Genomic DNA, 27,348 nt, shown 5'->3' with positions numbered 1-27,348 from the left:
ATGTTCGGGCATTTGTGATTTTAACAAGAGGATCCCAAAAATGAAATAAAAATTAAGGGAAAGAAACCAACAAATATATATAGTGGTTGTCTCATGGCTTTCTGGTCTTTGACTCCTGCGGTTGAAACTCTCGACCAACGGCCGTTTCACACTTGCCACGCAATGTTCGGGCATTTGTGATTTTAACAAGAGGATCCCAAAAATGAAATAAAAATTAAGTGAAAGAAACCAACAAATATATATAGTGGTTGTCACAGTCTCGTGACATACCCCCCTCTTAAAATCGCAAATGTCCTCGATTGCATGCCATACATACATGCCATAGATGATTTAGTGTGGTAAGCACTCTTTTATCATCGCATGTATCTGCAAGAAAGACTGTCAAACATGTGTACAAATGACTTAATGAGACCTTCATACTGATGTACATATGAAGTGCTAGCTCTATCATCAGCCCTCTTTTGAGCATGTGTCAAGCCCTTTGACCTTTGCTCTACTGAAGTGATCTGAGTTGGAGAATTACATGGGTTGTAAATCAAAAGCTTCAAGGTAAAATTGCAAGACATTTGGTGACTCTATGAGTTCACTTTCTTCCTTCCACTTTGCATCCATAGGTGGTTAGCTTTTGAACTTCACTAAGTAACATCTTGCAACTTTTCTCTGAACTTCTCTCTCTTTTGTCTTGTCCTTAGAAGACTCGGTTGAGTCTTTAACCTTCTCTACATTTTCTGACCCTTGGGAAGGTTTAAGAGTCGCTTTTGTGAAGGATCTCTTTGTTGAATTTTTCTTTGATAGACCCCTCTTTCACGTTGCCTTGGAATCTGTTAGATTTACACCACTCTACTGCTTCACAGGTCTAGAGCATACATGTACGGCTAGTATGTCTCCGGGTTGGCCACCCATAGTCTAGGTTGTATTGGTCCGCCGGTCGCCCGAGTTTGGGACTGGCCACCCACTTTGTCCGGGCGTCCTCATATATTTCTATAAATCATTTTCTTGTTGGGTCGCGGGGATTTTTCTAGGCATTGCCCTACCTCCCCTTGGGCACCTATTTATGGGGCCAAGGGGGTACCCACTTCCACACTATCTGGTTGTTGTATTGGGTCTTTTGCTCATGGTAGTCATGGGGGGTTGATCGCCCCCTCTTCACCATATCTTACGTTATTGGTCTCTCTCTCTCTCTCTCTCTCTCTCTCTCTCTCTCTCTCTCTCTCTCTCTCTCTCTCTCTTACGCTTCCGTACACGCGTACTCTCTCATGGTATGAGCACCGAGCTCTTCATGGTCTTGGACCTGGCGCTCCACCATTGCTTGCATCGTTTCTCCCTCCCAAGATGATTTCAGCCAGCGATGCAGCCAGGCAAGCGAAGACACAAGGATTGTTTTTGTCGCGGAGATTCACCATCCACCTACGTTTTTTGCTGTTCAAGATGGCGATCACTTCATTTGCAGCAAGCGCTGGCCTCTACAAGCCTTTTCGTCGCGGAAAACCCCCTCCCTACCACTTGCGTTTTTCTGCCAGCACTTGCGTTGCCTTGGCATCTAGTGCCTTGCTTGTCTTGTTCCTCTCCATTCTACACAGATTTCAGTCAGCATACACCTGCTGTTTTCCATGTTTTCAGCCCACCCGGGGTTGTGACATTGATTACCCACCCTCCCCAGACCCTCTGCACCGCTCCAGACCTTGCCGGGAACGTACGAGCACGCTGAAAATCACTGGACAGCAGCGTTCTCATCACCTTGCAGTTGCGTTTTTGGGTGGACAGCAGCCTCTTGGCTTGTGTTTTTCATAGAGTATGAAGTTACCTCTTGCTAGGGCACCATCCAGTGGTGGTCCATGTGGTCTCTCAGTGACTGTTGCAATACACGGTATCTTCGACATCGGCTTGATCATCTACGAGCATATGATCCTTGGGAGATCCACTCATTCCAGCCATCATTGGGCGGTTGCACACTCCAGAGGGGTGGTGACTTGTGGTTTGCTTTAGACACACCTATGCACTCATCAAAGAAGTTCATGCTAGATATGGCCATGCTTGATGAGCGCGCGGCGGTGTGTGCAAGTGAAAGAGCACGCGAGAGTGTGCGGGGTGTGCACCTTGGAGAGGGGCGAGTGCTTGCAGTGTAGGAGGCGCTAGCAAAACGAAGAGCAGAGAGAGAGCGCTCGTTAGTTTTCAAGGGGATAAGTGAGCGAGTTGATAAAAAACTCACTATCCCTTTATTATTTGTATAAGGACCAATTTAATAAGTTAGTGGCCAAGTTTAATGTGAACTTTGCCAAAGGTTAGTAACCTTTAAAATATACATTAAAAGGGGGCCATTTGGGCCTTTAAGCCAACAACCTCCCACTTAAAGGCATAAATGGTGCCTTTAAGCTATGTGACTCCCACCATCTCTATGCATAGATGATGTTGTGCTTTGGGTAAGCACTTAGTGAGAGCATCGGTTGGATTTTGTGATGTATGGACCTTAACCTATGTAATAAGGCCATCCTCAAGCACTTCTCGTATGACGTGATACTGCACATCAATATGCTTTGTGCGTGCATGAAACATGGCGTTCTTTGCCAAACATATAGTACGCTGGCTATCACAACCAAGCATAGGTGCCTTGGCAGGCAAACCAAACTCACTGCATAGGCGTGCTAACCAAATAGCTTCTTTGGAAGCCTCAGTAGCTATTCAGCCTCTGTCGTAGACAATGCAACAATCTTTTGCAATCTAGAACACCATGAAACAACACCTCCCGCAAGAGTAAATACATAGCCACTTGTGGATTTCTGTGTATCCACATCACCAGCCATGTCAGAGTCCCAAAATCCCTTCAACTCCATTGGTCCTTTACCATAGCAGAGGCATTTATTTTTTCCCTTTCAAGTACCTCATAATGGACTTCACTGCATCCCAATGCAACCTGCCTAGATTAGCCATAAATTGGCTCACAACTCCCATTGCATGGGCCATAGTTGCCACGGAGTTTCGAAACGTTTCGTTTGAAACGAGTTTCAGAAGTTTCGAAACGGTTTCGTCCGAGAAAGAAACGCCAAAACAGAAGTTTCATGCAAACTAAAGAAATGTACGTAAGTTTAAGTGGTGTAAGCTGAGATCTTAAACATGAAAAAGAGGGAGAATAGGACTAACTTTCATCATTAGAAGCAAGACAGAAGCTACATTCATGACATTGAGGATCTCATGACATAAAAAAATCAATGTTGCACCCTGACGTGCGAAAACTTACGAGCCTTGACTTTACCTTTGAAACGTCCAAACTCATACAGAAACGTTTCTGAAACGTTTCGTAGGTTTCATGAGTGAAGAAACGCGTTTCTTGGCAACACTGGCATGGGCTATGTCAGGCCTAGTAGCAACCATAGCATACATAAGTGAACCACAAGCTGAAGCATAAGGCACACTTTGCATGTCATTGGCTTCTTCCTTTGACTTGGGACAATCATCCTTGGAGATTTTGACATATGGCTGTAATGGCACATCGAGAGGCTTTGCTTCAGCCATGTTAAATCTGTCCAGCACCTTTTCAATGTACTTTTCTTGCGACAAATACAATAGGTGCTTGTCTCCTTGCCGTGTAACACGCACTCCGAGTATATGTTCAGCTGTCCCAAGGTCTTTCATTGAAAACGCAGATTTCAGTTGCCCTTTAAGAGCATCAACAGTGCTTCTTTTCTTTGTAGCTAACAACATATCGTCTACATAGAGAACAAGAATGATAGGGTTGCCATCCTCATCACGTTTGGTATACAAACAATGGTCTGCGTGGCTTCTTTTGTAACCATGTTTAAGCATGAAGCGATCAAACTTCTTGTACCATTGTCTACATGATTGTTTCAGCCCATACAAGCTTCTATTAAGCATACATACCAAATGGTCCTTGCCAGGGATAACAAAACCCTCGGGTTGCTTCATGTAAAGCTCTTCTTCCACATCACCATGCAAGAAAGCGGTATGTACATCCATTTGGTCCATTTCAAATCAAGCATCGCAACGAGAGCAAAAAGGACACGTAAAGTTGTAAGCTTTACAACGAGACAAAAGATTTGTTGAAAATCAATTCCTTCTTTCTGTGCATATCCTTTTGCAACCAATCTTGCCTTGTACTTGGGTTTTTCATCCACAATCTTAATCTTGTATATCCATTTGTTAGGAAGAGCCTTTCTCCCTTTAGGCAATGGCACAAGATCCCAAGTATCATTTGCATACAAGGATTTCATTTCCTCTTGCATTGCAAGCTCCCACTTATTGCTTGACTCACATGTCTTTGCCTCTTTATACGTAAGAGGCTCTCCCTCATCTGTCAACATAATGTAATGCAAAGTGGGATCATATCTACTCACAGTCCGTCTTGGACGAGTAGACCGCCTCACCCAATGATCCACATTATCCGGTAATGGGTCTACATCAAGTGGCATAATAAAATCATCAACAATGGGCTGCTGTACATCATTTTCAGCACCATTTTCAGCATTGTTTCGTGGTTGCAAATGCTCTTCAAGAGCCTCAATTTGTTGTCCAACATCATCTGGCTCAAACACCACTGGATCATCTACATTTTCAGCCATATGTGGTGCATCCTGAGGGTCAAAAATAGGCCTAACAGGTGGTTGGTCATGTTGAAATTTGACCCTTTTATGGTCATGCTTTGAGGTTCAATTGTTTTGAAGCAGCCTTGTCTCATTAAAAACAACATCCCGGTTACATACAACCCTTTTGAGTTGAGGTAACCAAATCCTGTAATCCATTTCGCCTTCTTTACCATATCCCATGGAAAGGCCTTCAATGGATTTGGCATCTAGTTTACTCCTCAACTTAGGTCTAACATGCACAAAAGCCTCGCAACCAAAAATGCGTAAGTGATCATATGAAGCAGGCTTGCCAGACCAAACCTCTTCAGGGATGTCACCTTTCAAAGACATGTGAGGGGATTGATTGCATGTATGCACTGCAGTTTTCAAAGCTTCTCTCCAAAATCCATGAGAGAGATTAGTTGTGGGCAACATGCATCTCATCCTCTCACAAAGTGTCCTATTGAATCTTTCAGCCACACCATTAGAAGAGGGGTTGTATGGCACAATAAGCTCTCTCTTAATGCTCAAATTTTCACAAAATTTGTTGAATTCAGCACTTGTGTAACTCTCTCCCATTATCCATACGGAAGCATTTTAGCTTTCTACCTGTTTGGGTGGTCACAAATGCATGAAATCTCTTAAACGCGGCAAAGGCTTCATTCTTAGAGTTAAGCAAATAAACCCAAATTTTTTTAGAATGATCATCAACAAACGAGACAAAATAGCATGCACCTCTCATAGACTTAGTAGGCATTCTACACACATCAGAATGTACAAGATCAAGTACACAAGATTTACGAGAGACACCAGAGTAATAAGAACGCTTTACTTGCTTGCCATATTGACATTCATTACAAAAGTCAAGCTTTGTGCCTTTAGCATCAAGCTTGTTCAAAGTAAGTTTAGAAAAGCCCTTTTGGCTCATATGGCCAAGCCTCTTGTGTCACAACTCCATGTGAGAGTTAATTGCAACCAATGCAATAAACTTGCCCAACACGGCCTTTCCATGCATGCAGTAAAGTGTCCCTTTCTTTGTGCCCTTTACAATCAGCCTTAGCCTTTAGTCATTTTCCATGATCCTCTCTCAAACAAGATGCTGTAACCATGCATATCCATCTGACCAACAAAAAGCAGACTCTTCTTGATTCTCGGCACATATCTAACATCTTGCAAGACAAGCTCATTTGTGCCATCTATGGAGAGATGCACAGTGCCAATACCCTCGATGGAACATGCATGATTGTTTCCAAGGTATACATGGCCACGCTTGCTTGCATCAAAAGTAGAGAAACACTCCTTGATAGGAGTCACATGAAATGAAGCACCGGAATCAACAATCCAAGTCTTGGATAATGCATCATTGACAATCAACAAAGCATCAATAAGATCACTCTTGGTGATTTGCATGTCCTGAGGCATCAATGTCATAAGCATTATCATCTGACAAAGTGGCACATAAGATGTCCTCTACATCTGATAGCTCCTCAATCACAACACTAGAAGCCACATTGGCTTTCTCTTTGTCCTTTGAGCTATCCTGTGTATCTGCCTTGACTTCCTTCTTCTCTTTCTTTTTGTCTCCGCCATTCTTTTTCTGTTCTAACTCGGCACATAAGATGTCCTCTACATCTGATAGCTCCTCAATCACAACACTAGAAGCCACATTGGCTCTCTTTGTCCTTTGAGCTATCTTGTGCATCTGCCTTGACTTCCTTCTTCTCTTTCTTTTTGTCTCCGCCATTCTTTTTCCGTTCTAACTCGGCTTTATAGTACCTGCAATCGGGTTTCTTGTGACCTTTCCTGCCACACTAATAGCAAGTCACATCACCCTTGCCTTTGCTTGCATTTCTCTTTCTTTTTGTCTCCGCCATTCTTTTTCCGTTCTAACTCGGCTTTATAGTACTTGCAATCGGGTTTCTTGTGACCTTTCTTGCCACATTGATAGCAAGTCACATCACCCTTGCCTTAGCTTGCATTTCCCCTTTCCTTACTCTTACTCTTACTCCTTTGTGCATAAGCATTTTTTTTTTCTGTCCTGCCTCTAACCATGTTGGCAGAGTTGCCTCCCTCTCCACTTGCTTTCCTGTTGATTTCCTCATTCAAGATAGAACTCCTAACACCATCAAAGGTCAAATTGGGGTTATTGGACAATGAAACCACCAAAGTTTCCCATGACTCAGGTAAGGTCATAAGCAAGAAGATAGCTTTCAGTTTATCATCAAAAGGGGGCAAGCCTTAATCCTGTAACTGCGACAAAGTATCTGCGAACAACGGCAAGTGCTCTGCAGCGCTCTTGGACTCGCCTAGTTGCATGCCAACAAGCTTTCGCATCAAGTGCACCTGGTTGACAGGCGTTGTATTTTCATACATTCCCTTTAACTTCTCCCACATCAAAAGCAGTTGTGAGACCTTTCACATCAATGACGATCTCATTGGTCATGGCGATTTTAATGTATGTAACGGCCTTCTTGTTCATGCTAACCCATGCTTCATCCGTCATATTCTGTGGCTTTACCTGTTCAAGTGCCCCTTCGCAATCCTTAAGAAATAGGATTCCTTGAATCCTGTCTTTCCAAAGATCAAAACCTGTTCCATCGAACCTTCTAATCTTGAAGAGGTTCTTCACATCCGAAGAAGATGAGGCCATAGTTACACGAAATAAGAGGGATAATACGCTGAATTTTTGGACGAAATGCGCAAAAATTGGAGTATAGCCTCATAGAGATGTGCACTACAGCTCCAAATGGTCATAGGAGCAATTTGGGGCAAAATAGGTCGATTTGGGCACAAAAATCAATTTCTGAAATTTATGTGTAGGAAATTTCAACGAGCGAATTTGTGCTCGAAAACAACAAATTTAGTTGTCTTTAGCCTCACAGGACATATATACGACTAATACGTAGCCTTTAGAAGCATGTAAGAGCAAAAGCCTCAATTTGTAGCATCAAAATTGCATGAAATTGAGCCACAAATGGTCATACATTGCCAAAATTTGTCAAATGTGCGTGGATTGCATCAATTTGCACTTTCCCCAATGTAATCGCACCATAAAAACACTTGTAAAAACCTGCGTAAATCTGAAATTTGCTTAAAACACTTGTTTTAGGGCTTGTTTTTTGGCAATTTCAGTGTTTTTGGGTAGCGGGGACCTAGCAAAAGTATTCCCACACCTTAATACATCAATTGCAAAACTTGTATTTTGCTGTCATAACCTGTAATTTGCTGTTTTTGATCTATTGTCAGTCTGTTTTGGGTCAATTTGGGTTGTCAGGAGCTCTCTAGTGTCCGGGGACGAGTCCTTTGGCGACGAAATTGCAAAATCTCGTGTGAAAGTTGACCTTCTTGGTTGAAATTCAGCGTTTGCAGGTTTGGGGGCAAACCCTAATCGGGCTCTGATACCAATTGATGAGCGCACGGCGGTGTGTGTAAGTGAAAGAGCACGCGATAGTGTGCGGGGTGTGCACCTTGGAGGGGGGCGAGTCCTTGCAGTGTAGGAGGCGCTAGCAGAACGAAGAGAAGAGAAAGAGAGCGCTCGTTAGTTTTCAAGGGGATAAGTGAGTGAGTTGATAAAAAACTCACTATCCCTTTATTATTTGTATAAGGACCAATTTAATAAGTTAGTGGCCAAGTTCAATGTGAACTTGGCCAAAGGTTAGCAACCTTTAAAATATACATTAAAAGAGGGCCATTTGGGCCTTTAACCCAACAATGCTCATGGCATATGGGATTCCGACATTCCCAAAGAGGACACCACCATCTTGGGTGGACAGACACTTATCACTCGACCTCGATAGGTAAGATCACTTGCTTACATAGGAGCATCTACATGAACTCAGGGAGAGGATCTTGGATCTCTTCTCGGACAGGTTCATTGCTTAGATCTATAGATTGGAGGGGGACTTCAGTGCTTTGGACTCTCTTAGAGAGTTTACTTGCGAGATGCGAGAGATCAGGCATCTCGCGACTACAGCTTAGCCACCTGGCCACACTGGGTTGCAGGTTCATGCTTGGCTTTCGATCATTCTCATGACGACTCCTAGGCTTTTCCATTGTCTCCAGACGGTTTGACTACAAACACCACAGATTCTATTGGGCAGGACACTTGCAGGTCTATGGACACTTATTTCACGACAAGGAGTTGTTTTCACATTCAGTTCGGGAGCTTTACGTAGTATCTTCAGCCTATATCGGCAGAGTATAGCAGTTTGCTACATTGCTCATGACGACACTTTACCATGGAGATTTCTTGGCGGTAGAGACACCCTAGGCTGTTGCTGCTCTCGGGAGTTCGGCGGAGTATTGTCCTTCAGTGGACATCGCAACAGACATCGCAACAGACATCTTCATCATTTGTCTCACATCTTCGACTTCATAGAGTTTGTTCAGCATCCGATGCTAAGAGGGGGTGTTAGACTTACACCACTCTGCTGCTTCACAGATCTAAGGCAATACATGTACGGCTAGTATGTCTCCGGGCTGGCCACCCATAGTCTAGGTTGTACTTGGTCCGCCGGCCGCTCGAGTTTAAGGCCGGCTGCCCACTTTGTCTCGGCGCCTTCATATATTTCTATATATCATTTTCTTGTTGGGTCATGGGGGATTTTTCAAGGCATTGCCCTACCTCCCCTTGGGCATCTATTTATGGGGCCAAGGAGGTATCCACTTCCACACTGTCTGGTTGTTGTATTGTGTCTTTTGCTCATGGTAGTCATGGGGGGCTGATCGCCCCTCTTCACCATATCTTGTGTTTGTGGTCTATTGTCTCTCTCTCTCTCTCTCTCTCTCTCTCTCTCTCTCTCTCTCTCTCTCTCTCTCTCTCTCTCTCTCTCTCGATATGGGAACCGCACACAGATTGGCCATTGTGAATGGCCTACAAAGATTTTCGATCGTTGGAGGTTTTACTTGCTTTCCACACCGACATGGTGCCATCACAATGGATTATGTTATGGCCAGCCAGGTCTCATTCCATTCTTTCAGGATTTCATGGTGGGCACTAGGCCAATTGGAGTAGCATTTGATCATGCTATCGTGTCTTTCCCCTTGACCTTTCAACTCAGCACCTCTCCATTAGGAGAGGTCGCCACACACTCGGTATACCTTCATGAGGGAGACGGATTCTGTGTATATGGATGAGATATACAGGCAACTATGCACCCAAGAGCCGAGACGGCCACTAGATGAACTCACTCAGATACTAACAGAGACGCTCCATGATGCAACATTAGAGGCATATCCCCACAGCCAACTCACACGGAGGCGATTTGGGAGCATGTCCCAGAACAATTGGTATGGTGAAAAGTGCAGAGAGACGAGGATCAAATTACAGAGGGAAGTGCTCATGGGTATTACCACACATAGACAGTCACGGATTATCTTTCGCCGCCTAGTGCGATGAAAGAAAAGGGCCCATCTATCTCAGCTAGAGCGGGATCTATATCAGCTATTTATAAGTCAGGACTCAAGCGAAGCATGGAGGCTATTCCACGAGCATTCACCACCACCAACGGTCACCTCCACTGAGACATGCCCGGGGGCATGTTCTTTCTTTACTGCCAAGAGGTTAAGGAAAGCCATTGACAGGATGAAGACAAGGAGGGCACATGATCATGATGGTATGGTAGCAGAACACTTCATCCATGCCAGAGATATGCTTGCAGATCTCATGGCTATGATGTTTAATTGAGCCATGTATGAAGGCTTCCCGGAGACTTGGAATTGTCTACGATTGTGCCTATTTTCAAGTCGGGAGATCCCATGATTCTCGTGAATTATCGCACCATCATGGTTGGTCACACATTAGCTAGGTTGTATGCATCCGTTCTTGAGCAGGAGCTGAGTAGATGGGCAGAGCGAGAGGGCATAAGAGCACCAGGGCAAGCATGTTTCAGGAGAGGTTTCTCCACTCTTGACCAGATTCTAACACTCAGAGCTATTATTGAGGAGGGTAGACACCATGGCAAGAGGATCTATTGTAGCTTTGTGGATTTCTGCAAAGCTTTTGACACAGTGCCGAGAGCCAGACTTATACGCAGACTATAGGACATGGGTGTGCCTACAGAGTTGATATGGGGTATTCTGGCTCTATACAGGACATTGATGGGGCGGGTACGCACCATTGAGGGAATGTCTGACATGGTCCACTCCACTATTGGAGTAAAGCAGGGATGCCCCCTATCCCAAACTCTTTTTGGGATGTATGTGGATGAGTTTTTGGACTATGTAGAATGTCAGGGGGGCACAACTAGCAGGGACATGGATTCCGTTGTTACTATACGCTAATGATATTGTGCTGATTTTTGACTCTCTAGAAGGATGCATAGTCATTTGGATGCTCTGCATACATTTGCTCGTGAGAGTGGATTATTTGTCAATTTGGGGAAAACGAAGGTTATGGTGTTTTACACCACACCACAGTAAGTCAGGAGGTCGGCACCCACATTTATGTATGGCCAAGAGACTGGAGTACACAGATGCATATACTTACCTTGGAGTAGTCTTTGGTGGACCGGTGTTTTCATTAAGGAGAGCATCAGAGACCAGATTGGCAAGAGTATATATAGCTTTGGGCAGACTGGAGAGGATGTGCTCGCAAATTTTGTTTCAAGAACCACGAACAAAGCTTTGGCTTTTTGACACTTTGGTAACTCCAGCTATGCTCTATGGAGTTTAGGTATGGGGACCCTCACCACCATGGGAGATCTGGCAACACAAATGGATGGATGGAGATGTATGGAGAGTCAAGAGGCCTCTGGTCTCTATGATCGCTCGGATGATTCGGGCTAAGGTGTCAATACCACATGAGATTATCCAAGCCAAGCTAGCCCCTCCCCCCCCCCCCCCCACCCCATGGTGGAGGCATTGACGAGATCAATATCCTTTATGCACGGTCTATGGGATCTCCCCAAGAACAGATACGCTCGGCTTGCCCTTGAGTCATCTCGACAACTAGCTCTACAAGGCGATACAACATGTTGGTATGGACAGATGACAACATGGTTTCAGTCGCATGGTCTCAACATGGATAGATTACCTCCACTTCAATACTCCCTGGATGCACCCTCCTTGTCTCTCACACGGACAGAGATCACCAGACTCATACGTCAAGATCTGATTCAACTAAATACCAAGAGCACATGGATACAGCCGACACAAGAGTTGGGCACGAAGATGGCTTTGCTACACAGAGCATCTTCTCCAACTCACGGAGGACGGCTTTGTAACTAGGCTTGCATACATGGATAACACACTTATCTCATGGGATAAGATGCGCTATTGGACAGATACGCACATCCTCACATCAACTCCAAATCGAGACCGGCCGATTTCGAGGGGTGTCGGGAGGAGCCAGGATACGTCACCTATGTAACTTAGAGCCAGAGACAGAGCTGCACTACACATGTCACTGCCCGACATACTGTGAGATACGCGGCCGCTTCCATTGCTTGTTCAGAGAAGGGTTCGGGCCTTTTTCTAGAGTCATGAGATACAAGGATCAAAGGTGTCTCGGATTGTTCCTGCTAGAGTTGCGTAGACTTAGGGAGAGCTTGTTGAGGACATCTGGGGAAGACAGCCTCAGAGACGAGTCGTAGATTTCTTTACACTAGCTAGAGGAGAGCCAACGGAGCAGTCGTTACAAGAGATCTCAGAGCCTACTCATACCAGAGGTACACCGCTTGATCTAGCTACTGAGCTTGGCAGATCCAGACGTCCACGACCTGGGGGGGTCTCCCACTATCGACGAAGGCTGCAACAGAAGATACAGATCACTCTAGCTCGACATGCAAGATGCCCAACCAGAGTACTGTCCATGGAGGAGGTCGATGAGATCTGACAACGACCAATGAGAGATTTCATCTGAACCCACACAAAACTCCCCCCCCCCCCCCCCCCCCCCCCCCCCTTTCCTTTTTCCTTTCTCCTTAGTGCTCTAGTGTCTTAGTGATAGTTCTATGTAACTTTGTAATTTCCGTACTCAGACATGGTATCAGATTCACCAATTGTAACTTTTTGGTCTCATAGGTCATTTTGGCCTCTTGAAGACGTTAATATAACATTTCATTTCATTTCATTTCTCTCTCTCCGCACACCCGCACTCTCACAAAATCCACTGTCTTCTCCCTTCAACAAGGCATGACCAGTGTTGTCAACTTCCATAAGCTGAGTAGTCATGGTAGTCAAGGAGGGCTGATCGTCCCCTCTTCACCATATCTTGCGTTTGTGATCTGCTCTCTCTCTCTCTCTCTCTCTCTCTCTCTCTCTCTCTCTCTCTCTCTCTCGCTTCCGCACATGCGCACTCTCCCAAAATCCACTATCTTCTCCCTTCAACAAGGCATGTCCAGTGTTGGCAACTTCCAGAAGTTGAATAAGGGTGGCCACTTTATGCAATAATTCTTGAGCTCTCTAGGCAGTCCACAACAATACTTTTCTATCTGCTCTGTCAATGGCACAAACCTGTAGGAAGTTACTGAGAGCAATGCTTTACAGAACTTTTGATTGTACTCAGCTAAGCTTATGCAAGAAGCCGCATTGAGTTGGTGCTAATGTCGCAAAATGATAACATGACACTGTTTGTCGTGGACAAACAACATGGATTCCCGCGATATGCATTGACATGCTGACGTGGCTGTCGTACGGCTTCTCCGCAAAAAGCGTTAACATGTTGACATGGTAGGTTGTACGGATTTGTGCCAATTGCATTGGTTGCTTATTGGTAGCTTTTGGGACAAATTGCTTTTGAGTTTATTGCTTTTTGGGGCATCCCTTGGAAGAATAAATACTTTTTTGATCATACAAGTAACCGTTTCAACAAGCCTGTGGACTCTGATAGACATTTCACCCCGTGTAAAACCAATTAGAGTGGGTCTCAAAGATTCCATTTTCATCTCAAACAACCTCAAAGATATTCCAAACAGACTCAAACAATTTCAATGCATATCAAACAAGTTCAGACAACTGCAATAGTATTCCCAAATAAAAAGTACATTAATTATTCACAAAGACACAATTCAGGTTATGTGGAAGGTTCTTTGGCTAGCCGAACTTGAAGATTGATGGGTTTTCTACGGTATTGTATGACTATGTGCCTTTGTTGTTATGCCAAGTTATGCTCAACAAAGCATCAAAATTTTCTAGCTTCAAGATGGGAAATGGGACTTGTTTGTGGTATCTTTGATTTCTCTGTGACTTGCCAAGAGACTAGAAGCTGTCAAACTGTTCTAGAAGTTAAAGGGCATTCTTTGTTGTCTCTAACGCTAGTGAAGGTGAAGAACTTGGCTGTAGATTCACCATCCCTAAAAGTCTTCGGTTGAGAGGAGGAGCCACTTATTGCGAGTGCTAACCATGGCCATTCAGGTCAGAAATGGTGGTGGTGGTGGAGGAAGCGACAGTGGTGGTGCCACTAGCAAAATTGGTCCAAGTTGAGGTCCTCCTACCATCTTCTAAAAAACATCGCCTAGAGGCAATGGTAGCAAAATCTTTCCTATTTTGTGTTGAAGGTCTCAAATTGCTGGAGAAATTTTATTATTAAGAAACTGTTGAAAGTGTTGTAAATGCAGTAAATTCCCTTGAGGATGCCTCGAATGGAAGTTCTGTAATTTGTTGATGAGAAATCTTGTGTGTTCTTCGGACTCCATAATTCCACTTCGCAACACTGCAAAAGCTTCAAGCTAGAAGATCTGAATATGCACGTTTAGGTTTAAGGATGCACTCTTACTTCTTGTTAATTTAGAAGCCTGGTTGATTCATTGAGGATGATTTTGTGAGGCGTGAAGTGCATGTGGGTATAGCAAATGGAGGGTGGCTACATTGTGGTTCTCACCCCTTTACCAGGAGAACCCAAAAAATGGGAAAAAGGGTTTATAACTACAAGTTTTGATAATTTTTGACTTTGCCATCCCCTCTGCTGTCCTCAGCACGGCCACCTTGTGACTCCATTGTCTGCTCGTTTGGCTGAGCGTCCCTTCCTGCCCCCCTATGTCCTTGACCCTGGGTTGGTATCCTCCTGGCCCCTATAGCTCCGTCTCCTCGTCCACTTGTTTCTATGACGGTCTCAGCTTTATCAAACAAGCTGCTTCTCTCTTGGAGCATATTCTTCATCTACTGGTTATTAGAAAGGTGGCCACCTCCTCTGGCCGTGTCCCCACACACACATTACACCCCAAAATACACAGTCCCTTTTTCACTTCTTGTGCATGCCTTTCGTGTGGCTTTCATAATCGATTGTATAGAGTCTCTCTTTAGTATTGCCACAATGGACACGAGGGTTTTTTTTAAGGTGCTGTGATGTGGGCCTCTAGTGATCAGATTGGAGACCGGCCACGGCCTTTGCCAAAAATCCCTGAGCTCAAAGAGGGCGTTGATTTGACAGAGAGAAAAGCACAACCGGCATGGGACTGGAAGGTAAAGGATTTTCTGCTTGCATTCAGCCTATTTGTATTTAATTTTTGCTAAAAAATTACTTTTGAAAGGAAGAGGAAGGAGTCTGGAGTTGGGTGAATCCTCCACCAGCCAGTAGAAAAACAGAGGAGAATGGCTCCGGATCCAGATCTGGAAGCCGGAAGTCATTAACGATTGGACAACGCTTGCTCAAAGGTACTATAGCTGGATCCCTTGTTTTGAACGAATGCATGATGGTTGGGAGGAGACTTTTGTTGGCCATTTACTTTGATTAAAACATGGTAAACTCGTAATAATGCTCAGAAGAAATGAACACTATGTGATCTTGTGACACCTTAATTAAGTTATATTCTTTGAAGGATTTAAAATAATCTGACCTTTTTTGCTGTGATTTAGCTTCAGTTTTTTTCTTTGCTATGTAAATCCATACTGCAAAACCTTTTATCAGATGCTTTCAAGTAAACATATAAATGTATCAATTTGAAGATGTGACTTCTTTACTTGCTTTGAATGATTTGTTATTCAGCATGACAAATTGTGCCTAATCAAAAGCTTTGGATCGAAGTCTTGAAAGTGTAATGGAGATGTTTTGTTTGCTGTTTTGATCAACGCGAGAATCGAAAGTGATTGTTATGATGCGTGACTCGGTTACTGCAATTTTTGTTGAGTTTTTTTTGGTGGGGTTATGTGTCATTGCCTTTTCCAAAACCTCTTTTGCTGGTTTTCTTTTCCTGATCTTGGCTTGATTTGAAGTGCATTTGGTAAAACCCTTGTCAACTTGATGAATTTGCCATATTACATAGTGAGATATATCACGTCTTAGAGCCTTGTTAGGCTTATCTGGCATGGTTTCTTGTGTTTCCTTGTTAGGCTGCCAGGACACTTGTACTCGCATTGACTTTTTTTTCCATTGATTTTTCCTGTGTCATCAAATGTAATAGAGAGAGTTTCTAGAAATTTTTCCTCCATTATATACATATACATATATACGTATATATATATAATGTGACAAGTACTAGAAAGTGAACAACTAAGCAATAAGAACGAGCCAGCTGGTAGAAAAATTGATTTGCTACGAGTACCATCGTATATATATGAGAGAGAGAGAGAGAGAGAGAGAGAGAGAGGACTTCTGTTTTCTGGTTACAGAATTTGGATGTGGTATATGTAAGAAGGTGCTGAAATTGCCCCTGTCTACTCCTTGTGGCCATAATTTTTGCAAGCTGTGTCTCGAGTCTGCCTTCTCTGGCCAGAAGGATGTCCGTGAGCGGGTGGGTGTTGGTGGCCGTTCTCTACGTGCTCAGAAAGTGGTGAAGCGTTGTCCTACATGTCAAGGAGACATCAGCGAGCTTCTGCAGAACCCACAGGTGGGATATCTTGGACTGTTCTTGACACATGCTTGAGGGAGGCTCGATGATGTTAGTGGGTATGGCGTACCTATGCATGATTGAGCTTGTGGTTATATTGTCTTGCAGTGACTACCATGAGTCTATACCTTGCACTCTCCTTTGAAAGTGAATTTTGGATTCATATATGTATGTAAGATGTCATAATGTGCATGTGAACAGGTAAATCGACAGATGGAGGATGTGATTCAGTCGCTGAAGCGGAGCTCCCAGGACGACTCGGATGAGGAAAGTGCTGAAGGTGGAGATGAGAAATATGAGAAGAGAGGGGGTCAGGCGGATGCAGCTGAAAAGGAAATGCCCAATCATACAGAAGATAACAATGGACCGTCTAAATTACCTCAAGGAGCCCATAGTGTTCTTGCCCAGAGTAGTAATGGAGTTCCCAAACTAAAACTAGACCCTCTCAAGGAAGAGCAATTTATGAAAATCTGTGAGAGATTTCCAGAGTATTCAGAGGACCTCCTGCGCAGTATGTTGGTAAGTAAATGTTTGAATGCATTGGTGGGCTATGATCTGGTGCTGCTCGCACCTCATGTGTTATGTTAGTGCAGGCGGATCAAGATGGAGACTTGGATGAGCTTGAAGGGATGCTAAGAACATTGCAGAAAGAAGAGAGAAAGAGGACCAGGAAAGAGCTGCAAGATGCAAAGAAGCGGGGTAATAAAAATGGAGGCGTGAGAGGGGAAGAGGAGGAAGAGGAGAACGATGGCGAGAAAGGCCGACCGAGGAAGAAGAGGAAGAAAGAAAAGGAGGAGGAGGAGGAGGGAGCCTAGGCATAGGCTCGTAAGGAATTCTTGCAGGAGCCCTTCCCCCCCAACCGAGTTTTGTTGTTTTGTTGCCTCCATCCCACATTTTTTTTCAATTCTTCAACGTCTTGAGCTCCAAATGTGGATTGTTTTTACATCTCCTCTGGTGTACAAGATCCTCAGCTCAAATTTTGGCTTTGGATAAAGCATGTAGGTCAGCGACTTGCAGTACTCCTTCCGTCAAGTCGTCACAAGGAGGAGAAGATTCTCTGTCGGTAGCTTGAGCTGCACTTTCCATGTTCTTATTTATGCCTTTTGTCATTCATCAAATTGCGAAAAAAACATTTATTTCTGATTTAAGTTCGACAAGGAAATTCTTGCAGGAATGCTTTCATTCATTAAATGTGCCTGGATTCTTTGTCATTGCCTCTCTCGGCATTGTTTGCATGTGTATTGCGTATATGTTTATGCGTGTGCGCTTATGTGTGCAGATGGGGTGCGGCCTCGTCACTATATGGCACGGCTCTGACCGGGGGGGGGGATCTAGGGCCCAAATTTAGGGGCGGCAAGCAGCTTTGATCTCGGTCGTCGGATCACGTAGTGAAGTGGGGGTGAACTCGGGGCAAAAATGGTGCCTTGAGTTCACTCCTAGTTCACCTGCCTTGCGAGGTGTGGGTCGAACCTGGGACATCTCGGTTGCCACACGAATGCCCTACCACCACGCTAGTGTGTGTCGTTGTCCATGTTGGCATGGCACATGATCATACTCTAGTTTAGGCGCCCCTAGTTCACCCTTAGTTCACCCCCAGTTCACCCACCTCAAGCTTACTTGCCCCTAGTTCATCGTTAGTTCACCCACCCTCAGTTCACCCCTAGTTCATTGTGTGATCTGATGGCAGAGATTAAAGTCGTCTCGTGCTCCCAAATTTGGGCCCTAGATCCCCTCTGACCTAGAACCGTGCCATATAGTGACGAGGGGGGCGCGGCGCTCTTGGGATAAGTTCGGACATCAATTGATGTGAGCACCAATGATTTTCGCCTGGGTGCACCTATGAATAGTGCTTATGCGGGACTAGCTTTTGGGGTGGGTGGGTGTGTGCTAACAAGATCATCAACGTACGTTAGCGTGCGGTAGGGCTTTCATGTGGCAACCAGGAGGTCTCAAGTTCAACATATGTCTCGTACGATCGGTAAATTTCGGGTGAACTCAAGGTGGTGAACTCGAGGCATCGTTTTTGCCCCATGTGTCCCTCGTCAACTTGCATCCTTGACTCTCTTTGGATCGACCTTGTGATATATAGTGACGAGGAAAGTAGGGTGCGTGCTTGTTGCAGATACAGATAGTAGGGGGCATCAATCACTATATTTGAAGATAATCACATTTGGCAAAGTTAATAATGCATTACAATGCATGTATGCTCCATTTGCGAGAGTCGATGATGACAAAGGGAAATATTATCATAGTACGTAGTAGGAACAATCCCAAGAAAAATTGCAACATACGTGTGTATGTGTGTGTGTGTGAGAGAGAGAGAGAGAGAGAGAGAGAGAGTCTTTAGAAGGGTTGTGTCGGAGTGGGCTGCATTGTGAGTGTGTGGGGGGATTGGAGAGGAACCTTTCCATCCTTGGTTAACTTGTTGGTTTGGAAAGCTCTTGCTATTGTTTTCGAATCCCTAAAAATGCAAGGTATTAACAGTAGTTTGGTACCAAAAAGAACGCTTATGTTACCATATACATGTGGTTGTGATGTGTGTGAACACACTTAGTACCATCGGGGCATTTTTTTTCTCGCTAGGAGGTATTTTGCTCGTGCTTTGTATATACGCCCATCACTCTAGGGCTATCTTATCTTTCATTGTGCACTAAACAATTCTACTCTATATTGAGTGCCTTGAGATTCCTTCGTCTTCTCCAAGTTGTGTGTTTCCTTGCAATCCTCTTTTCAACAAATGGTATTAGAGCAGGTTGCGTCCTCTCGGGCTTGGTCACCAGCATCACCGACACGCTTGCTCACTTTCTCCAATTTCAGTATGCTTTGGTGAGCGTCGGCAAGTCGATAACTACTTCGGGCTCATTTCAACCTCCGACTTCTCTCCAGGCAGTATTGCGTAGGTAATTTCGTCATTTTGTGAAGAATTTTTGTTAGTGCTATTTTTTGCATAACAGGTCCCTTACAATCTTCTACGAGTTGTGCTATATAGCATACATTGGTCTCGCTTTGTTTCTTCTCTTTTCAGACAATTTTCATATCAGGTGCAGGCACTTGCCATGGTTGACAATAACACACATGTGTTCAAGATGTTTGTTGTTGAGGATAAATTGGATAAGAACAATTACTCAAGGTGGCCTTACATTATGCAACATGTACTTATGTCAAAGGGCGTTTGGAATGTTGTGCAGGGCATTGATGTACGCTTCGATTCTAAGAATACAAGCGATGTTGAGGATGTTGTAGGTTTAGGTGGCAAGGTTGCTATTGCTAGAGCTGTTTTGCCTACAGGTGAGCAAGCTCGTTGGGATGTTAGAGATGCGTAAGTTCATGCATTGACTGCGTAATCTGTGAAGTATAATTCGCTTAGCTAAATGTACAAAATATGCTTGGGATATTTTGGCTGGTCTTTATACAAGTCGCAATGAGACTAAAATTGCATTGTTGTAGAAAGAGCTGAGAGTCGAAGATTATGCATGAGGAAGATGGAATCGACACTTTTCTTCTTGATATTAAGGATATCAATGTGCAACTTATTTATGCAGGCGAAGTCATTTCTAACAATTCCCTTGTATAGACTGTTCTTGATGCTTTGCCAGATTCTTATCAGACTTTTGCTAGTACTTGGAGACTTATGATCCAAGAAAATCCAGAATTTGTCAAGTTTGATACATTACGCACATTGCTGTTGGAAGAGTCACTAAAAAAAAAGGGCTAAGCAGCGTGCAGTTGAACATGTCTTTATTGTTGCTCAGAGGAAAAGTGGTAACAATAATGTAGCCACTTCTCCTGGTCCTTTTGCGAGTGGTAAATCACATGTTCCTAATTCTTCTATCGGTAGCACTTCGTATGGGAATTCTGGTGAAAAGGGCAAAAAGAAGACGTGTTGCCATTATTCTAAAGCTAATGATCACTTGATCAAGTAGTGTCCTAGGTTGAAGGCAAAAGAGGTTGGTTTCACTATAAGTACATCTATTGTAGAGTCTTTTATGAAAAGAGATTGTGATGGTGATGTAGAGATAGAATGGGCTTTTAGTGCAGAGTGCACTTATGGATGACAAGTGTATAATTCACGATCTTAGTTTTGGTAATGAAATTGTTGAATCTTGCATTTTATGCCATTGGCTGTATAAGATCGCTTTGTATGACAAGCGTTGGCAAAATTTTGCAAATGTAGTTGTGTATTCAAAGGTTGTTTCAGATGCAAAACTTTGGCATGCACGTTTTGGACATCTGAATTTTGTCAGTTTGCTGCGTTTGCAGAAATCAAATATCGTTGCTTCTTTGCCGCCTCTTGAAGCACTTGTGAAACATGTTTATGAAGGCTGTATTTTGGGCAAAATGCAGCGTTCAAAGTTTTCAAAGGTTGGTTTAGTTAGGGCTACATGTAAGTTGTAGCTTGTGCGTAGTGATGTTTGTGGGCCATGCAAACTCCGTCCTTGGGCAATTCCCTCTACTTCGTGACTTTCATTGACGATTCTTCCAGGCATGCATGGTGTATCCGCTTAAAGCCAAGTCCGAAGTGTTTATGTGCTTCAAACAATTTTTGTCTATGGCTGTAAATGTCTCTAAATGTACTCCGTTTACATCGAGGGGGGAGTATATGTCTCTTGGGTTTATGCATTTTTAGTTAGTCGTGGATAAAACACCAATGTACAATGCCGTATACACCTCAACAAAATGATGTTGCTGAAAGGAAGAACATGTCGTGTACAAGAAAATGACACGATGTATGGTCAAGAGTGAAGCTGTTCCACATTCATTTTGGCTTGAGGCATCATGTGTCCTACTTATGTACCCTACAAAAGCTTTGCAGTCTATGTCTCCATATGAAGCACACTTTTTTGGTCGTTTGGCTTATGCTTTGGTGCCACAAACGCAACGTAAAAAACTGGATGCTAAGGTTGTCAAATGCATTTTTGTTGGTTATAATACTAAAAGCAAAGGTTACAGGTTATACCATCCACAAACAAAGCGTGCAAGATTCTGTTCAACCTTTGTTGTCATGTACTAGAGACTGTAATGTAAGCTCACATGAAATTAATGTCAGTTTATTGCCTCTTTTCAGTGGTGGAAGTTCAAATGTAAATACAACCTATGGGGGTTTTTGAAAATGTTACAGATAAGCCAATTTTTAATGCAAATGTGCATGATGTACTTGATGAGGAAAGGAGCGAGAATGAGCAGGCTAGAGGTATGCCAAAATGGTTGGTGCATACTTTGCGTGACAGTAAATTGGATGCACCTTTGTCTAGTCGTACTCGTTCAGGTTCCCGCCATGCATTTTCTGCATCAAATTGTTATGCTTTGGCTGTTACTAACTTATGTGATATAGAGGAACCTCTGTCTTTTGATGAAGCACATAATTCAAAAAATTGGATGGTTGCCATGCAATCAGAATATGATGCACTTATATAAAATGAGACATGGAATTTATGTGATTTGCCTTCTAGAAAAGAGGCCATTGATACGAAGTGGATTTACAAAGTTGAAGCGTAACCCAGATGGTGAAATCGATCGCTATAAAGCTCGACTTGTTGCAAAAGGCTATGCACAATAGAAAGACATAGATTATGAAGAGGCTTTTGCTTCCACTTTTTGTATGACTATTGGCGTTTTATTGTTATTGCTTTCGTGAATGGTGACATATTTGAGGAAGTTTATGTAATGCAACCTCATAATTTTGTTAAGAAAGAACAAGAGGATAACGTGTGCAAATGTAAGAAAGCTTTGTATGGGTTTAAGCAATCTCCTCGTACTTAGTAGCTGTGTCAACGTAAAAAAAGCGAAAATCCGTACGGCAGGCCACGTCGGCACTGTCAGCGCTTTTCACGCCGCAAAATCCAAAACTTGCCACGTCAGCCTGTCGACGCTTGTCCGGGTCTGTTGTCACTCTGTGAGTGTCCAGGAACATGCCACATCACCCATTTGTGACATACCCCCCTCTTGAAAGCATTGTAATCGCCCTCAATTACACCTGCAAAACAGATAGAGGCCATAAACTGTCTTAGCAGACACTAATTGTTAGTACAGACGCACTAGGAACAACACATCTAGCACATGTACCAATTGACAATCACATCACAGGACATCACTTGACATCTCAGGAGATCACATGACAAATCAAATTCAAATATCATTCCAAATCTTAGAACCATGATTAATCGGCAACGTACTTAGCAATCGCATCTAGATCCAGTCGAGACCTCATAGATGTCCGATTAACTAATCCTTATTGCAATCATTTCTATAGAGAATTTATCAGATCGAAACGTTGCAGTCATTTCGTCTATCAGTTCCTGCACTCAAACAAGTCAAATGCAAATCAGTATCATATTATTGGGAATTCCAAATCTTAAAGTCATCACAAGAGAATACTGTCAGCTCACAGTATTCCTGAAACCCAATAGGAACATCAGTGACTCCTCTCTTGTGCAAGTCCGCTGCACCAAATTTTGCCCAAGCTGAAATCGGGGTTCTATCGGAGTAGACTATGCTAAACCAATTCAAGTCAAGACTTCTCGTCTCACTTTAGTTCCCTGGTAGCTTGTGTAGCATTGGCTTCTAAGCTACCTCTTAATTTGCTTAGACCTTCTAATTGCAAATTTAATTAAGGATAAAATAAAGCTTGATGAGTTGCCTTGTCAGAGCTCCAAAAGGTTGTTTTATCTGATTATTTTACTTCCAGGACCACTTTCCTCGAGGACAATTTCTTGCCTAACGAATATATCATGATCAGTAAACAAAAACATTACGACCTAGAGCCAAATGCAAGTTCTTCTACACACGGAAGGTCGAAGATTTAGGTGCATTAATTACTTGCTGGATGAAGAGATAAACTCATGAAGCAACAATTTCTTAAAAATATTATGAGTGCTGCTCTCACTGCCAAAAACACCCAAGGTCCTAGAATATCCAAGTCAATATTGAAAAGAATCTTTCAATCCTAGCTCATATAATGGCAATTTGCAGCTTCCAAAGCCTGCCAGATCTTTTGCAACAACATGCAAACAAGAGAAACCACGTAGGAGCAAAGTTACAATAGAGCGGTTTCTTCTACACGTCGATGTTGATAGTTGCTTGCAATGTCGGAGTCCTTCAATCATGAAAAAAAGCCATCGCATTGCTGGTGCATCATTGCATGTGTATTTGTACAATTGTTCACCATCGTCAAATAGCTCAACCGTCTCATCATCGTTCGCCCAAGAGGCACATAGTTGAACTTTCCCTGTTGTGAACCGAGCATGTGGTGCTTTCTTTGACGCCATGTGGTCAGGTGCATATCATTTTGGCAAATTTTTTTAAAAAAATAAACCTACCCGCATGACCCTACCCATCCCTGGTTTGATGCTCCAACTAGGGATGGGTAGGTCATGCACGGACTGGTTGCAGCATCAAACCAGGGACGGGTAGGGTCATGTGCGGATTGGTTGCAGCAGCAGAATAGGGATGGGTAGGGTCATGCGCGGACTGGTTGCAACAGCAGACTAGGGATGGGTAGGGTCATGCAGGTAGGTTTTTTTTATTTTTATTTTTTTGGGTCAAAATGATATGCACTAGACCAGGGAGGGGTAGGGTCAAGCGTGAAGGGGTAGGGTAAAGATTGCACAATGCAAGGCGACATACACAAGTTACTTGCAAAATGGTACTGTCCAAACAAATGGTGCTTGCCTTTTTCCTCAACATGCTTCTTCTCATCATGCTCTTGTTTTGCATACACTCTAGATTGAGAATGCTCAGGGTCTTTATTTGCCTAATGCTTTTCATACATAGCCATGTCACCTCCAAGCATGACACCAGTCTCAACAAGATGCTCCAAGTGGACGCGTCTCTTAATTTTGACATTGGTATCAATAGGCTTACTGCCCACGACAGTGGAGAAGGTACTGTGTATCTTTATGATGATCATAATGACTACTTCCTTATGCACACCATAGCCAACGACATCACTTACTCAGATCTACTTTTGCTCAATGCTAATTCACAACTTACTGCAGATTTGGACATGGAGTATTTTCCTGAAGTAGACAAAGGGTAGTTGGGTAATTCACACAGGATACCAAGTATTTGTAGTGGCGGCATCGATGAAGCTCTATAGCCAACTCAAGCTTTTGTAGCTGCACCTGCACACACTCGCTTATGACCACACACCAGTGTGTGCTCCTATTTGAAGCTTGAGAGATAGATAGAATTTACTATCATCCTCGGAGGTCAAATATAACATATGGGACCAAAGCTACATGTGATGTAGTATGGTATGTGTGTGTGTGTGTGTGCGTGTGAGAGAGAGAGAGAGAGAGAGAGAGAGAGAGAGAGAGAGAGAGAGAGAGAGAGAGAGAGAGAGAGAGAGAGAGACATAGATAGTTCTATTATTATCTTCGAAGGTCAAATATGCCCTATGGACCAAATGAACATCACATGGTGTGAGTGGAGGTCATAAGTGACTCTCGATGCTCAAAAATGGTTGAAATGAGCATCGCAATAGAGAGTTCACATCATGGTTGGGAGAGGAAAGTATGTAGGGAGAGCTCATGGCTGAATATATGGGGAAAAGAGGACCTAATTTGGTCAAAAGATGAGCACTTAAGTAGTGTGTGGTACTCACTCTCGCACTTGACAAGGGCATAAGGTGCAAAGTCGATGAGACTCCTCGCCAGTGCCCCAACGTCCTGTCTTGCAGCGTAGAGAATGGGAGCTAAGACAAATGGAGGCAATGGTGGGCTCAAGAATGTAGGGATGGGTTTTGGTTACCTTGTTCAGAGAAGAAGAGAGAGTAGTTCGGGGCAATGTGTGTGATGTAATGGCTGAAGCGAGAACCTCCAATATCTCCCAAGCCATGATACATTGGCGTTGTAAGAAGGCCTCATTAACTTGGGAGTCGATCGACGCATCCTTGACCAAGTGACATGCATCCCATCTTCCAAACCATTTCTTGATGTCAAGCATCCACCCCGAACTTAGTATTTTGCTATTGCATGTCTTTTGGACCTTTTGACTTGCTTCATATGTGATTCTAGGAAGTCGATACAAAGGGCTACGTTGTGTCTTAAGCATGTACTCCACAACCCTTTGCATGTCCAAGACCTCAATGGGAAGCGATCTGGACTCAAGAAGTAAGAGTATGTAGGGTGTTTGTGTCTTTACTTGGAGAAAGTGGGTGAGAAAATGCTTTTGGACATTCTCAAACTCTTTCCAGTAGACTTCCCGATGCTACCACCCCACACCTCCACTCCATAAAGAAGCACCGATGTCACAAATGTGTCAAAGAGGTACTTTTTGAGAGCCCGACACTTGATCTCTCCAGCATTGCACATGTTCTCAAATGCATAATAAGCGTTCTTTCCGGCTTCCAAGCGATACATTGCGCAATCCTTCCATTTATGATTGGATGGAACCTCAAGGCCAAGGTACTTGAATCTATCTACCACTTCAAGTTGCTCATTGTTGTATACAATGCATGGATTTTTGTCATTGACGGTCTTTACAAGCATAACCTTGGTTTTGGATCCATTCACGATCAGCCCGCTATGTAGGCAAAAGCGTTCTAAGACACTCATAAGCTTTTGTGCATCTTCTAAGGTATGTGCCAAGAGCACTATATCATCGGCATAAAGCAAAAGCATGATCATCGCATTTCCGATTTTAACCTCTTCTATGCCTTCGTGTTGCATAAAATCAAGAACCATGCATTCCAATTCATCAATGAGTAGCCCAAAGAGGGCTGGTGAAAGTGGGCATCTTTGTTTGACACCAATGGTGCTTGCAAATTTTATTGAAATTCCATCTCCCATACGTAGTTGATATATCACTTTTTGGTAGATGCGAAAGACTGCATGCATAAATCCTCTCAGCTCTTAAAGGCTTTGCATACGTCTCCAAAGATTTTCTCGTGGTACCATGTGAAAAGCTTTCTTGAAATCCACAAAGCAACAATATAACTTTTTCCTTTCAATCGAGACGCTTCCATAAGAACTCGAAGAGTGACAAGGTGATCAATAGTGCTATGATGCTTTTGAAAATCTGCTTGGCCAAGTGCACGTTTGCCGTTCTTTTCAGCCCATTCACTTATCTTCATCTCCATGATACATCCAAATAACTTTGCCATCAAACAACCAACCATTATAGTGCGATAGTTGTTCACATTGTTTACACTCCTCCTTTGTGCAAAGGTTTGATCCAATTTGCACTCCAATCATGAGACATGCCATGCTGAAGTGCAAGGTTAAATATATCACGTATCCAATATCGTGTTTTCTTGCTTGTCCATTTAATCATTTGAGTCTTGACACCTTGAAGGTCCCCTGCCTTGCAAGTAGAAAGTTTCTCAAGCGCGTGGCATACATCTTTAGTGGTAAAGAAGGGAGGCATAAACAGAAGGGAGCTACAACACTCCATCTTATCAACATTCGGTTTCTCATAGAGGTTCGTACAATGCGTATACATATTCTCAAGAGTCAAGTCACCAAAGCTCTCAACATGCTTGCCTTTTAGATTTTGCCAAAACTTGCCACGTGCATGTGCGTTCTCTTGCGCTAAAAGAAGTTGTTTTCTGACTTTCCACCTTCTCCTCATTTTTTGAAAAAGTGCATTGTATGTGTGTGAACGTTCCAAGTAAACTTCCTGTCTTTGCTTGCATCCAACCTTAGCAAGTGTTTTCGGGCTTGACTACATTCCATGTCAAACCATTTCTTCTTGGTGCTACACTTCTTAGACCTTTTGCAAGACATGTGTTTCACCGAAAAGCATTCCTTCACACACGAGAAAATTACTTCTTTGAAAAGTTTCCACTTAAATTCTAATGTTGGGCTCTCTTGATGCTCTATCATGCTTAACATTTGGTCCACCATATCAGCATATATAAGTGCTTGTTTGAAGTCTAGATGTAGGTTTAAATGATTGACATCATGATTGGAGGCTACATGCTCGGGTCTTTTACCACACTTGAGGTCAGTACATAACATCCTATGATCTGATTCCGGGTTCCATTCACCAAGTGTAAAGCTTTGTAT

General features: G+C 43.4%; 1 protein-coding gene across 1 annotated transcript in view; it reads left to right on the top strand.

Annotated features, from left to right (window-relative positions):
• The window catches only part of VIM1 (Zinc finger (C3HC4-type RING finger) family protein), a 30,596-nt gene extending 13,084 nt beyond the window's left edge, over positions 1-17,512 (top strand). Inside the window, exons 6-10 of the mRNA XM_086496471.1 lie at positions 14,876-14,978; positions 15,047-15,170; positions 16,125-16,342; positions 16,544-16,861; positions 16,936-17,512. Of these exons, the coding sequence (XP_086352597.1) occupies positions 14,876-14,978; positions 15,047-15,170; positions 16,125-16,342; positions 16,544-16,861; positions 16,936-17,157 (985 nt within the window). The 3' untranslated portion in view covers positions 17,158-17,512. The remainder of the gene's footprint in view (positions 1-14,875; positions 14,979-15,046; positions 15,171-16,124; positions 16,343-16,543; positions 16,862-16,935) is intronic.
• The last annotated feature ends 9,836 nt before the right edge of the window (positions 17,513-27,348 follow it).

Source organism: Adiantum capillus-veneris, chromosome 23, assembly GCF_014529385.1.
Source record: "Adiantum capillus-veneris isolate H3 chromosome 23, ASM1452938v2, whole genome shotgun sequence".
NCBI classification, from domain to species: Eukaryota; Viridiplantae; Streptophyta; class Polypodiopsida; order Polypodiales; family Pteridaceae; genus Adiantum; species Adiantum capillus-veneris.
Note: the sequence above shows the minus strand (reverse complement) of the source record. Positions and strands in the feature narration are given on the sequence as shown.